The 15752-nt window shown below is 35.2% G+C and overlaps 1 protein-coding gene across 1 annotated transcript in view; it reads right to left on the reverse strand.

Annotated features, from left to right (window-relative positions):
• The window catches only part of FAF1 (Fas associated factor 1), a 156912-nt gene that overhangs the window by 72082 nt on the left and 69078 nt on the right, over positions 1-15752 (reverse strand). The window contains exon 8 of the mRNA XM_017805595.1: positions 3875-3961. Coding sequence (XP_017661084.1) covers positions 3875-3961 — 87 coding nt within the window. The remainder of the gene's footprint in view (positions 1-3874; positions 3962-15752) is intronic.

The following is a 15752-nucleotide window of genomic DNA, read 5'->3' on the forward strand; positions in this document are numbered from 1 at the left end:
CATGGCATCCGTTACAATTAAACAGCCAGCATATGTAAACCTCACAACTTGTTTTCATATCACAATGACAGCATGTGGTAATGAACTTTCTGTTCAGAACTGTAAGACCTGGAAAGGGAAAGAAATATATACTCCCAAATACTAATTACTCAGATGCTTAATACCCAACCTCTTCAAAAATCTGGAGATCAGCCAAGAAGTGTCATAAATGGTTTCTCTTTGTACCAGAACACCATTTATCAGCATTCTTAATTTTTATCTGTGCAGACACTGTGCTTAGTACTCAGCAATGAAATGACTAAATATAACAGCAGTGCTAATTAGATCATTTGAGATTTTTGATTATAGCCCAGAATTCTCTGATAAATTCAGCTAAGGAACATCAACCACATCTGCTACAGCCATCACAGAATGGAAGGCGGTCACACTCACAAGAGATGATGCAGAACCTCAACATGTCAGTGGCAACATACATGTCCCACCTGAAACGTGACTGTTCAGCAGAACAGCTGAGTAACTTCTCAGTATAGACCTACTTCTGCCTGAACAAATACCCAACAGCTTATCTATACAATGAAGAAGTAGAGTTACTTCTCTTGAAAATGAGGATACAAGATCTTGACCAACCGTACTATTTTGGGAACAAAGTGCTACCGGCAGCAGGCGGGAGGATGGATGTTCCTCTGTACAGGCTCTGTGTGCAAGGGCACAGTTACAACACTGTGCTTCATCTTCTGGCTTTGTCTCTCTCCCCATTCCCACCCTCAAACCTCATCCTAAAACTTTTACATCTTTTTAATGGAGGAATATATTCCATTCTGACATGCTCGCTGTCGTTACTTACGAAGAAGCAGAATTTCTCATTGCTGCGCCAAACTTTAAAACAATGAACCAATTAAGAAAAATTTTTAGCTTAAATACCAAGAACAAAACCAGCACAAAAGCAACCTCTCTCCTTCTTGTATTGGGCACTGTTCCGTGCTACCAAAACAAGAACTCATTCTACTGAAATAAAAAAAGTGACCTCACGGGGGAAAAAAGTTTTACCTCAAACATACCTGTGTAAGGCTAATATCCAAAAAGTCTCCTGTACTTATGTAAATAAAATCCCAATGTTTCCATGTAAAAACTGTAACTAAAACACCACCTATGACTGATCCCAGATTTTTCTTTCAATGCACACACATTTGAAAGTTGCTCATTCCACTTGACAATAGTGGTAATTACCAGTGAAAGTCTACAAGTTCAGCCAATACAGCAAAAAGAAATGGAATACACTTCAGAAATTTTAGTATGTTATTCTGGCGTGGTTCTTGTTTTACGAGCTCTGCAATGTTAAGGTTGTTACAAAATCCAAAATAAAAATTGAGAACAAATTGTGAATGAATTCGATTTAAATCAAATTAATTTTATTTTCTAGGATAATCTTCAAGACTTCACTGTACCGGTTGATGATATAAACACAAAATAGATAAATTAAGCCTTTGGTTGTATCAAAGTTTTACTTACGCAAACTCATTAAAAAAATAATGATTTAAAACTCATACATTTACTTTGTTTGCACTTTAATAAGCAGAACAGACATGATTTGTGGCGTTAAAATTATTCGGGCACAATAAAAGCTAAAAACATGTCCTTGCCAAACGGTGAAACAAGATTTCCACGGCCTATGTACGCCTTGTTTCCCACAATCAAACTGTCACAGCATGAAAACATTCTCCTGCCTGTGGAGGTTTTGATACCCATTTCCCTGGTGAAAGTGTGCAAAGGATCTGAAAGAGTTATTGACAATTCATACAGTATCCCATATTCCATTAGATAGTACAAGCAGAGAACATACCTTAACTCTAAAGGGAGATGAAGCAACAATGTTTTAAATTACTATTGACTCCACTAAATTTCCTGATAATGTCAGAAGACTGTAGTCTGTCAGGTTCATAAGAGACTCAAGATGATACAGGAATCCAATTATGCCAAGTCTATTTAGTTGTCCTGTTTGCTAAGCCAAAGGTTAACGAGAACTGCACAGAAAAAACCTCCCGTGGTATTACAAAGTATTTCTTATGCTGCATAACATGCAAATGAAAAAAGTATTTTAATCAAGTCTTTCTTTAACTCCTTAATTGCAATGGGGCACTATGCTACAATACAGCAAATTAAAAACTCATGACGGAAAAACTGATTTTAAAAATTTGCCACTGAACTCAAGAGATCATCACTAATTACTACAGTAATTATTACTGAATATTTCTAATTTGCAAAGGAAAAAATGTTCAGATCACAGAATCACAGGCAGGCGTTGCGAACATTAAATCTTTATAAACAGTAAGCTATGGCCTCTAATTTTAGAGAGAAATTAATTATATTTTTGTTGGCAACACATTCAAATCTGTTTACACAGCTGACAAGTTCCAGCTCCACCAGACTCGCAGTGAGCTCTGAGGACTCCTCTGCTTCAGAGCAGATGACTCGACATTCACCGATTTCATTAAAGATGAAAAGGGGAAAGATTCACCTGCAACAATGTCACTTGCAAAAACAGACTTAAAACAGATTTATGAGTTTTACACACGCGAGGTATCCTATTCAAAAGAAAAGGGGGGGAGAAAACACGTGAAAATTGAACAGCTGTGAGAAAACAGATTAAAAGTGTTGAGTTTCCAATTCTTTTTTGGGCTAATGTAAACTAATAAAATGTTAAAATGGATCTATATTTCAAAGACTGTAATTACCACATGACACCATGCTGTTATCTCACATATTGCATCCATCAGCCCAGATAGGCTCTTGAATTCAGGGACAGAGATTTACCCACCTTTCTCAACTACTGTTTCTGTAAACATTACCACAGATATGTTTTACAAGTATATTAGAAATCCAGACAGTCTTTGCTTTTTTTTTTTTTTTCTAATTGGCTTAAATCCTTTACCCAGAGCAAAAAACGCAGCAGCCATATTCGAACTGCAATTCTTCCTTTACAAAAGGAGAGTAGAAACAAACAGGAAAGTAATGCATCAAAGACAACGGTAAAATTTAGAGAAAGCAATCCCCAACTGCATTTTCACTTTGTACAACACTCAGGTTCAACCTACAGTTTACGTGAATGATTTTATAAAAATATAAAAACTTCATTTTGATACATTTTTCTTGGGTCACAAAATCGACATACGACATAACTACATAATAATTTTAGCCTCTTAGGTATTTTTTTAGTGAATTTATTTATTTTGTTTTTTTCTAAATAAAGGCAGATCTCACTAGGCTGGCACTGGTAACATACCACTGTAAGAAAATTATCTGAGCAAAACTGAAAGATGTGCTGTAAAACATGCTGTAGGGACAACCATGCAAGGAACCAAGTGCAGTATTTAATGGAATTCTGCAGGTTAAGTCCCACAACTTCATGAATTTGTAGGCAAATTCACAAGTGGATTCTGTCACCAACAGTGACTCTCCACTGATTTCAGCAGGAACACCTCCTGCTTTGAAGCCAGGCACAGGATCAAGCATACATATGGTGAAGTATCTTGGTAAAATATCTAGATGTGCATGCAAAGCACACATAAAACCAAGGACTTCTTCCCTGAAGTTCCATCACTTCTTCAACTTCCAAAATTCTGTGCACCTTTGCTTCAGTCTAGAACACATCTCCTTATCTAAAACATGCACCAAATCTGATACACATGAATAATTTCCATGTAGTTCAGTAATCCAAATCTTCAGTATTTTGTATTTTTCAAGACAAAGCTCTGAAGTATTTGTAATGTTAAGTTACTGCACGTGAGAGTAAAAGCTACTGAGTGACTCCCATCAAAAATCCAAGTAAGATCAGCTATTTGCAGGGAGAAATGAAACGAGAACCAAAGGTACTCACTGAGTCATCTGTGGCAGAAGAGGGCCAGCCTTCCCACAACTGGTGACGGACAGGGATACTAGTCAGGTCATACACATTCCTCTTTACCTGGTTAAAGAAAAAAAAATAAATCAGAATTTGCTGTAGCAAAAGCAATACAGGCAAACTGCATTGTTTTCAACATCCCCCAACTTTTTTATTTTTATTTTTTCCTAATTATTGTAAAACTGGTTTCTTCAGCACTCTAAGGTTCAGATCTGGTCCATAGGTTTACACACAATACTGGCAAAAGCAATTGAAAAAACTGTGTTACAGCTGTCAGCAGAAAAAGATACGAGCTAGCACCCTGCTTGCAGTCTAGTGCACTTACCTCGAGTTAACAACTTTTTCTGAACAGAGAAGTAGTTTACAAAAATCAGGAAGTAAGCTGACATTTGTAAAAATGGTAAATACTAACATAACCCATACAGATAAAGGTTTCATATTCAAAAAATTAATGAAAGACGATTCTAAACTACCATTATCAGGAAGATAATACAATAAAACAAAAACATCTGATATCATTTGATCCTGCCTATTAATCAATACTTGCCATAGCTTCAGCACTGAAGCACAGTTGAGGTTTGACTCTACAGTAAGGTAATATAAACATATGGAATGTACATATGTTCCCTTGAAATTTGTCATTTATTTTTAGTACAGGATGTACGTGAAACATCTGGCAGTACATATTTATCTACAAACGTGTTTGCACAATGAAATAGCACCAAAACTTTATCTGGATTGTCTTTAGAGAGAAATGCTGCATGGAACCTTTCTTTCAAATTTTGCACACCAAGAGATGGATGAAGAATACTTGTGAAGATATTAAGTGGTGAAATAATTGTTCTAATCATTGTAAAGATCCTAAGGAGAGTGAGGGACAAGGCAGGGATTTCCACCAACAAATGTTGATTGGGGGAACATTCTTCAAAAGACTCTTCAGTGGCACGGCTGCAAGTTTGCCAACAAATACATACAACTGAGAACATACCAAGATCAAACACAAAGTACAGTGCTCTTACTGTATTTTCAGATCTTCCATTCAATTACTGCTGCTCATTCTCCCTTCTTTTAGTAGAAATATTTCATACTAATAAAGTGCCCCTCAGTAAAAATTGTGAAGAACTGGATAGATCTAATATATAGACTATGCAGGTAATAATTTCAATACTCTCAACTTGAAGCTTTATTAACATAAATATTCTGCACAAATAAGTGGAAAAGAAGTGCTTCAGTTTATCATCCAAGAGTAAGATACAATACTTCCAACTCTTGAGTCTGTATCTCACTAAAGGATGAAATTTAGACCATGTGGGTTCCTTACCTGGACATTTCAGTATCATAACATATATTTGGGTTGGAATTTCAGCTCAGTTTTACATTCACTGTATGTTTTAGAATCCTTGAGATATCTCAGTTTTTTCTAAAACTGGTAAATTGATAACATGATACCCTTTATGTTAATATTGGTTTTGTTCAGCAGTTTTCACAGGGAGACTGACCTGGTAACTATGCTTCAATTAAAAAAAAAAAATTACATCTATATTTTAACTAAAAAAAAATTTAAAAGTGGACTTCTTTTTAGTGCTTCCTCTTTGTATCCTTGACAGCTTAGTATCCAGGTAGAGATGTTACTCTGTACTGACTCCACAACAGCCCATCAAAATGTAGCAATCCTTATCTGTGATCACAAGAACACGGTTTTTGCTGCTTTAGTTTTCTTGCATTAAAAACCAGGATAAACTGTCCCTGTGAGATATTTATTGTCCAGTTACCCATCAGAAAGTCTTACTAATATTATTTTCACAATGTAAAACTCTAAAAGGAGCTATTTTTAAATAACAAGTGCAACTTATTTACAGAAACACGGGATCAATGGGACTGCATAATACTGTTTTCAAAAAGCCTTCAGAAGTAAAAATAAATAACTCGGAAGTCACATTCCTCAAATTCCCTTTTAATTCCAAAGTACAACAGAAAGGCATTATGAAAAAAACAGTATTTCCCTTCTTTCATTAACTCATCTGTAACTGCACTGAATTCAATAACATTCCTCTGCTATTCTAAGCTTGAAAGGCATGCTCGGGGTAAAGTGTTATGTTGGTATAAAGCACAATGCCAGACTGATGTGCTGGACAAAAGTGATCAAAGTTGAAGTAATTTTAGCCAATGCACAAGTATTCTGCTGCATTATTCTACCAGAATGACATCTGTTGAGCAACTCGTCGCAGAATAAACCAGTTGTTATAGACAGGCCTGGCTGGGTAGAGGACCATGTAAGACTGATTAGAGTAATGTTTGATTAAACAAACTGCTTGAGTTAAGATCATAACTGGATTTGGAGTTCACGCCAAAGCAGTATTCTTTCAAACAACAAGCCACAATCAATTATTTAAGATAAAATAAACTTGCTTTTAAATAACTATTTAATTTTAGGTTTGTTTGATAATTAGAACACTATTACGAAAGCAGATTGTAAAATGTTTCAGAGATTAGAATATTTACCAATTGAGTACAGAAAATCCCTTCTCTTCATTAACTGACTTAATTTCACCCTAAAGTTAAAAATTCCGTAAGAAGGAAAAAGCTCTAAAGACTCACATAAAGCAAAACCATAAACTGCTCCTTCACTGGGCCAATGAAATAAAAATCTACAGCCACACTCTTCATGCAACTGCAAAAAAAGTTAGCATAGTAAATGGACAAAGTCTGTGTTAAGGCTTTCACTTATAAATTCAATAGGAGGCAACAGGAGGACCAAAATCTTTCTGAATTCATGTAAAGTAAACTCTAAGTTTTAGTGCCATCCACTGAGCTACATTTATTGGCAAACTTTTTGGTCCCCCACCTTTGATCAGTTTGAAATACAAATTGGTGGCATTGTCTTTGTGCAGTCCAGAATTTCTTTTCATAATGTTCAGATGCCATGGTGACTGGCACATTACTATGGCAGCCACCCTTCAGATTATCATCTCCAGAACATATGAGATCACTTAAAAACAAATTAAAGGCACATCTATTTGGTTTCACAACTCAACTGTGAACAGTATCGATACAACCATTTAAACCAAAAAAATACTCCCATGTATTTCAGATGAAGTTTTACTTGGAAAAGTATAATTCCTGCAGAATGCCCTGCCTTGCAGCTATACAATGATGCTGGAACACCATATGAAGTTTCACTGGTGTTGAAGGGAGCTAAAATATTAAACAAGGTTTAATATTTGAAGAAAATCCATATGTCAAAGTAGCCAACACACAGAAAACTTCCCAGATACAGGCGGTGTTACTTTCTTATCTTTCACTGGTTCCTTTAAGCAGATGAGTATGTTGCTTTAAAAGCAAGGTTAAACACAAAAGATACACTTTATTTGTAGATATGAAGTTAATATAACATTTAAAGTCCTTCCACATTCATATTAGTAAGGATAAAATGAAGCAAAATGCATCACAGGGCAAAAAGTCTCTACCAGGCAGTGTGATGATGACAATCTTCTGGTGATTTTACTTAGCAAGAATAAGCAGCTATTTTCTTACCTCTGAATTAGGAAAATCTGAAATCTATTGTCAAAACCAATAATCTAACACTTAGTAAATAATATTTTAAAATTAAATTTATGCTGAATCATCAAAGAACTGCCATGCCTGAATCTGTATCTTTGAATCACAACAAATCACAACACAGTTTAACAGTACTTTCCCTCAGGCTGTTTTCTGCTTATGCAGGTACAAAGTTAATTGAAATAATGTAGATAATGAACTTTTGTTAGTCTTATTATTAAATATAATTTATGCAAAGCTGTAAATTGGCTGAGATGCTAAAGACTGTTCCAGGCACATAGGCAGCATGAAAGACAGTGCAAAAATGAGTGCATGAAAGGCAGACAAAAGGAGCAATAAAGTCAGAGGACTGTGAGGAATGTGGAATGTGAGTTGGGGGACGCAGGGAAACGAGAACAGATGCAGACAGACCAAGGTTTCGCAGGGCACTGATAGTACAGCGAGAATCTTGACTTTGACATTGTAACAGAGAAGAGGCCAAGACAAGCAACCAAAATTTTTAGGAGACAGCAACGATACAGATGAGGCAATGACAGAAAGAAATGCAAAGTAAGCAGAGTATTTTGGTGAAGAAAGATGGAAAGAAAGGAGGCAAACCCAGCTAAAGTGATAGGCTTCAGGATTATAGAGGAAAGCCTTTAACATCTCTGCCAGGCAAAATTCCACTGACAGATAGCAAAGAGCACTGGGAATCTGCAGTAATACATGGGAAGCAGGGACAGAATCTACCAAGTTTTTAAGTACAGAGAAGTGTCAAAGGTGTTAAAATAGTGAATCTGAAAGGATAGCGATGTTATCAATAGCCATGAACAAAAAGATAGGTCAGATTAAAGGATAATTTCAGTTAACTAGGGACTAACAAGCATTATTATAAATACAGAGACGCAAAACTATAAAGAAAGATTTTCTGAATCAGCATCTCTGCCACAACTTACTGCAATAGACTTGGTCCATAGTAACAGAAAAGTGCAGGACACAAACTGGAGATGTCAGGAAAGAAAATGACAAATCAAAGTGATCCACACTTAAAATTTTCTCACCGTAGAGAAAACGTATTTTGCATTTTATCAGGAAAAGGACAGCAAGAAATCAAAAAAACCCTGAATTTCTTAACTTTAAAAAGTGAGATGTGCAGTAATTTTAACTAACAACCCACAGGTGGGATATACTCTATATATAGAGTAATGTAATATACTGTGTGAAGCACCACTGACATTAGCACCCAAAACAGAACTCTCAGAGTACTTTACCCAAGACTCCTTTAAGGGGTATGGTATAAATCTGCTCCACTCACAATTTTGTTTGCATTCTTGTATTTCCAATACATAATACTAAAAACTACATTTAAAAAATTAAAAAATGAAGGTTATTTTAATAATCAAATTTTCATTTTAGTGTAGGCTTTACTTTAGAAATAATAATGCAATTCTAAAGACATAAATGATAACCTGCCTCTCCTTCTAGCAGCTGACTGAAGTTTAAACTATGGAATGCTTTCAATTAGTGAATTAAGATGTCATAATTGGGCTATTTTTAAATAGCAGCATCTGCCTCTCACAAATTTTATACCACCGAAACTCTCTAAGGAAGACTCTCTATGCTATTTACACTTACCCATACTCAATTCACTCTGTTGCAATCTAAAGGAAAAAAAAAAACTTCTAATGTAAATATTTAAAATCTATATACTGAATGCAAAAGAAAACCTCACCTGCCCAAGTCTATGAGTCAAAAGTCAGTTGTGATTCAGCACTTTTATGAAATGCACAGGAACTCAACTGTGTGCTTTACAATACATTCTCTAATTAGTTTTTTTATGTCATAGTTCTTCCTTTAAATTACTATTCTTGCTTTTAATACCTCTGAAAATATTCTGGTCTTTATTTATTAAGTTTTCTCCTTTAGTAGACTAAAGCTTTGAAACCTTGTTTCTTGTTTAATGTAGAATAAATTCTAAGATAATACATTTTAATTCAATGTCCGAAATACATTACTTGCTTTTTCTATTATGACAAGTAAAATTGAAACAAATAAAAGCACCAAAATGTGTACACTTCGTGCAAGTAGTATTCTCTTCCCTCTGATTAGGACTGTTTCATTTTTAAATTAAAAACAATATGCAATTTCAAACCTTCCTAAATGGCCCTAAGAGAACTTGAATGTCCATTGTATGTCAGCCACATACAAAGCAGAATTCATAAGTGAGTTACAACACACAGAGAAAAAAAAAATCAACAGAAAATTTTCTGCTAAGTTTTTGTGTACCACTTTCCTGCAACTAAACACATTTTATGTACGGAAACGCTACTAATGCATCCAACTTTCACTTTAGTGTGTACAGGAAAGCGTTCAAACCCAAATAAACCCAGTTCAAACTACTGTTAAAAATAGGCTGTATCGTAACGTAGCACTCAGTAAATCTTGTGCCAACATCTTCATTACAAACCTTTGTGGAATCGTTCAAATGTGTGGTTTTTTGTGACACTGCTGATAAGAATTCAAACCAAGACTAGATATTAAACACTGAGCAAAAACCAGCAAATACATTCTTTTTTTGTTTCCAACTCTTTCATTTCAATATCTAGAAAAGAGATTGAAGTACACGAATTTTGCCTCTCATGGCTAGAAAGGTGCAGTAAGAACTTCATGTATCTCGGGATTACATAAATACTTTAACATAAACACTATGTTCAATTTGAGAGATGAGGCAAGGAGAAACAGGGAACTACTTTGAAAGATTAAGTGGCTGGATAAGTAAATGCAAAGTTAATATTGCTATGCTGTTATGTATTTTTAAATGGTGGAGGAAGGAAAACTTTCAGGAGAAAGAATCCATAATCTAACAGAGAGATGATTCACCATAATACTTTAGTAAAAACCCAGCTCTTTTAGGATAATTAGGTACTAAATATAAGGAACCAGCATCACTTCCAGAAAGGCATATGGATTCTTTACTCCCCAAGTAAACACTTACAGTCTCATTCCCTGAGATTTACACCCATCATAGTGAGCCATCAAACAAAATCCAAAAAAACAACCCCATTACTTTCATTTCACTTCTGTAAATTCTTGAGGACTACAGCTAGTCTGAATTACTTATGTGAAATACTACTGGCAAACTTTAAATGTCATAAATTAAGAGAAAATAAACTGCTTTTTCCTAAGTTATTTCGCTGTGTTCTGTCCTCTTGTTCTACACCTGAGACACACCTTCCAAGACATCCCCTACTCACTTTACAGCCTCATCAAGCAACTATATTTCTGAGTTGTAACACTTAATCAAATAATTAAGAAATTTTTCTCAACTAGAAGTTTTTATCAGAAGCTCATCCAGTTTGGGAATCACCAGATTATTTAAAAATTCATTAAATGTAATAACACTTAAGATTCATTACATTTTGTAAATGCTTGGAAAGAAGCCTTTGGCAGATTCCTTTTAGCAATAGAAATAACATTGTGAATAAATTACTTTCATAATTTCACAATTATTCATACTTCATTATCCTCTACTTCATTTGTTGGATCTCCTGTTTAAACCAACCCTTCTTGGATGTCATTTGACCTTTTTTAATGGATCTGCGCCAAGTGTATATCTTAACACTACAACCCACAATAAAATGGATCATTGGGTAATAGTAGCATATTTTTGTGGTTGAAACTTGCAAATTTTGAAACAGAAAATAAAAGCAAGGCTACAACTAAACTCTACTGACTCTTCTGACGTGAACTTCTGATTGCCTCATGCATTTTATATATATATATATATATACTTACACACCTACAATATAATCTGAAAAGATGGATGTTCCAAGCACATGAGATGTTCCAAACATGACATGTTCCCTCAAATATTTAGCAAGATATTTTCCCAAGCTCAGCCTCCTGTCCAGACAAGGTTTGAGAATTAATCTGAGCTCTCTTCAAACTACCAGATACTACTTTTTGCCACTGCTTTGGATCAGCCTTTTCCTGGGCCACAGCATGTGGCAAATGTTGAGTATATTCCCTATATTATTCATTATATTCAAATGCTACATACAACTGTCTGTCTTTAAAATACTGGTTTTATTCTCAATGTCTCCTTTTTCTGACAGCATACATGTATATTTTAATTCTGTGAAATAAAGAAATCTCTTTGCTGATCTCCACTTTTAAATCCCTTAAATTAGCTATCCTTTTAGAACAGCATTATTACTAAATGCAAGTTACAATCTTCTGAACGTGATGCAGAAGTTACTGGTTGCTGCTATATGGCCTGCACTGCACAAAGGTTCAGCCCACATAATTATTATTATTCATTGCTTGTAGTGCCTAGGAGACCTAATTGTGATAATCCCCTCTGAACCTAAAACTGCATGACCCTTTGAATTTTTTAATAGAAGGTTAAAAGAAGAAACAAATTCCTATAGAAGAAGAAGGGAAAACACATTCTTAAGAAATTGAGGCAAGAGACACGAGTATTTGAAAAAAGAAAAAAAAAAAAACAACCCACAGGAAAAAAATCATTTTAGCAGCACACAAGCATGAGGTTGAAATGGGGTATGAAAGAATTAAGAGTGTGAGCTGGCTGTGACATTAGAGATTGAAAGGAAGATGTGATTAGGGTTAAAAGAGATCAAACAACAAAGACTTACTGCCAAAACAATTTTACGAATTTATTTGAAAATGCCTTAAAGACTTCTACTAACAAAATAAAATCAATGATAATACTTGAAGTTCGCTTGTTTGCTTGTTCTACATACAGCAGACAAGAAAGCACTGACACAGAAAAGATACATTTGGAAGTCCTAGTTTGTTTTTCCATTCAGTAGGAATGGTCATTTGAGAAAATATACTTATTAGTAGCCTAAATGACAAAACACTGCTCTGTGGAAACTTTTGACTGATCTCCCTGCACATTATGAAAGATGACATGCAACTGCTACTCAATCATCTACTACCAGATAACTATCAACAACTACTCTTTTGACAAAACATTCAGCTGCAATATGAAGTGTAAATACAATTTCTAATATTTTTACTCCCAAGGTCCCAATTCCAGTTGATTTTACATCCTGAGATGTTGATAAATTGCCAAATATCTGCTATTTTGCATAAAAATTAACATTTTAGGACCCTTTAAACATAATGGGACAAACTCTGGAGGACTACACTCGAGCAAGATCCTGCATCTGGCAGGGAGAATGAGATCTTAGTTTCACTACAGAAAATGTTACTTTTAGTTACCACCTTCCAGAAGATTTCAGAGTACTTCACAAAGCATGACAGAAAAATTCTGTGACGTCCAGAGCGTTATTCTGGACTCTGCTGCAGCCCAGGGCAGAACAGCGCTCAAGCTAGACAGATAAAACAATATGTAATCTGAATTGAGTAAGACGGATATGGAAAACATCAAATTAGAAAAGTGCAATTAAGATCAGTTCTGTGATCTCTGGAGCTAAAGAAAGCCATATGAAAACCAATAGTTGAAACAGCTGGTCTACTAAGTGTAATAGAGGACTGCACCAGGATAACAGTTTGTGTCTGGGTTAACCTCATGAAAGACCATCAGAAGGGACAAGTCTCTTCATATAGATTCCATACTTAGCAGACTTAATGGACAGTCCTAATAAATTATCTCATAAATTAAAGTAGTTACTTGGAGGAAAAAGTACCTTGACACTTACTGATCATGAAGTTAAGTACATGACCGAGACTTTGATCCAAGCTATTTAAAACTGGTATGAAAACACAATTTAAACTATTAAATACACATTCCGTCCATCCTAATATCTGTCAGACTTATCAGAAGTTACTGTCACTACTGGGTAATGGTAAAATATGAACTAAGGCTGGGAAGAAAGAAAAAACGTGCATGGCAGTTACACAGGCTTGGTCCCACCTTGTCCTCGTCACTTGTGCATACAGTCAGACTACTGCACAAATCAGTACAATTTTGCAGCTCCTGTCTTACAATCTGTTTCACTTCCTCTGTCAGAAATCAGTGACAAAAATTGCTCTTCAGCGATACACTTTCCTGTATCTTGTATTGGCCGTGTCATTTCCTTTCTAAGGAACTAGTTGTCTTAAGTTACAGTACAGTGATTATTGTGGACACAGTCAAGCTCCCACTCATAAGGACATTGAAGATTATTTCTAGGGTTGAATTATCACTAGAAGTGAAAGAGATAGTCACTGTGACTCTTGCAGTGGAAAGGACATTTTTTACATTTTCATGGCTCTTGTGTTCTGAACAAAAGAAAATTTTAGACAAATGTAATTGAAGTCAAACACCCTCATCTTGATTTAAAAAGTAACTGGCTTGCAACAGCCCAAGTACGATAAATATGTACACTGGTCTTTCATCACTTCCATACCTGGCAATTTTCAAGAGTTTCAAAATATCTATTAAGAAGAATGAAAGTTAAATGTCCAATTCTTGCTGTATTTAACCATAGTAAAGTGTATAATTTGTATTCATACAGGGGAGAGGAAAAAAAAAAAGAAAAAAAGGGGAAAAAATCCAAAAAAACCAAAACCAAACCAAACAAAAAATCCAACCCAACCCAAACAAACAAACAAAAAAACCCAAAAAACCCCCCAAACCTTCCCCTTGAATTTTCTTTTCAGTTTGGTCCTATCATCATCTCCCCCAAATCTCATATTATAATTCCAAGAAATATGCTCCTTAACACATTCATTGACTAACAGTGTCTTCCTCCACTCCTACCCAAACATGTTTCAGAATAGAATCTGATTCAATTTCAGTCTTAGGAAACGCATAAACCTCATGTGCTTCAGAGCAATCCTTATTTTAAGTGATAATCCTCCCAATTTTGGTCTAAGAAACAGAACATCACAAAATCAGTGTTCTGTCATGTGTTTTTACTGTCTCTAGGCAATCAATGAAATACACTTTTGTGAGAAAGCACGTTTTATTGCTACTAGAGACAACATGAAATCTATTCAAACTTTTGTAAATGGTCAATAATTAGGAAATATTTGCAAATTTAGATATGACATGAAAAATTAGTTCAGTCTAGGAATTTCATGAAGTAAAGTACCACAGTCATGCAGAGGGTTGTGCAGCCCTTCCATACAAAGAAATCCCCAATACCTCCAACGCCAATGTTTTACTTCTCTCTTCCCACCACTGTTAGACTTAAAGGTCACAGCAAGCCTGCTGCTTAGTGAACAGAGATGGGCAGACTGAGTCTGCAGCCCTTTTATTCCCAGGGCCAGCCAACTAGGTCCATCTAAAATGGAAGATGAGCCATAAAGGTTTTGTGCATTTTATTAATTATCCAAAACAAAAATTATGTGCAAAGTGCATTTTCTCTAAAGACTCGCTGGTATCATCACCACACAAAAGAGAATATGGGTCGTCCAAAAACCCATCAATAACTCAACTGGTGCTTTTCCTGGTTCACCTGGGTTACTGGAATCAGGTAGCTGGCAGACTCTTACACGTGAAAACTCTGTAGGAACTCTAAAGTAAACTGTGATATCTTTTCTCAGTCGTAAGTATGAATTTAATAAACTATTTGATGTGGTTGACTTTGAATAGTTAATCTATTCATGTTATTCTGAATTCAAGTTAAAATAAACTATAAAACAAGGTTTATTGAGCTGTCAGTCAACTTTCTACTAACAAAAACATTTCTTGGTACGTCCTCCATTTCATTTGCATGTCTGCCAAATCAACACTTCTTTTGAGGTTTATGATATTCAGAAATTAATTTTTACTTAAACCAAATAGTGGCTGCTAGTTTCACAATAGAAAAGACAATTATGCAGACAAATCCTCAGTGTGTTTTAAAAATATCAACATACATTAATTACAAGTACAGTTACTAACACTGCTACATTTAAGGTATATGCATGTAAGGTGCCCGATTATACCATTAGCAAGCAGCTCTCCTATATAAATATACATTTTTAAAAAGAGAATGCAGTCTATTTAACAATTCACTAACAAAGCTATTCCTTAGCTCATCCCTGCCATAACCTGCTCTATTCAGAAACATATGGGAAAAGACATTAAATAACCAGTGAAAACCATGGACTTCTGGTATTAGTGCTACACATTGCATACCCCTATTCATTATTCCACCTCCCTTGTTTAATCTATCATTAAGACTCAGTGACCCTACACTAAATTTAAAGCAGATCCTTCCTTCCTCCCATGCCTAAATTCACATACTTTTCTAGTTGGGGATGCCCTCAAGTATTAGCCACTCTACAGGGTTTCTCTAATCTCAGCTCTGAACTATGTTGTGCTATAGAAGTAAGAAATTGCTGGTTTACATCTTTAACT

The sequence above is a fragment of the Lepidothrix coronata genome, unplaced genomic scaffold (genome assembly GCF_001604755.1).
Source record: "Lepidothrix coronata isolate B3197 unplaced genomic scaffold, Lepidothrix_coronata-1.0 Scaffold12, whole genome shotgun sequence".
In the NCBI taxonomy this organism is placed as follows: Eukaryota; Metazoa; Chordata; class Aves; order Passeriformes; family Pipridae; genus Lepidothrix; species Lepidothrix coronata.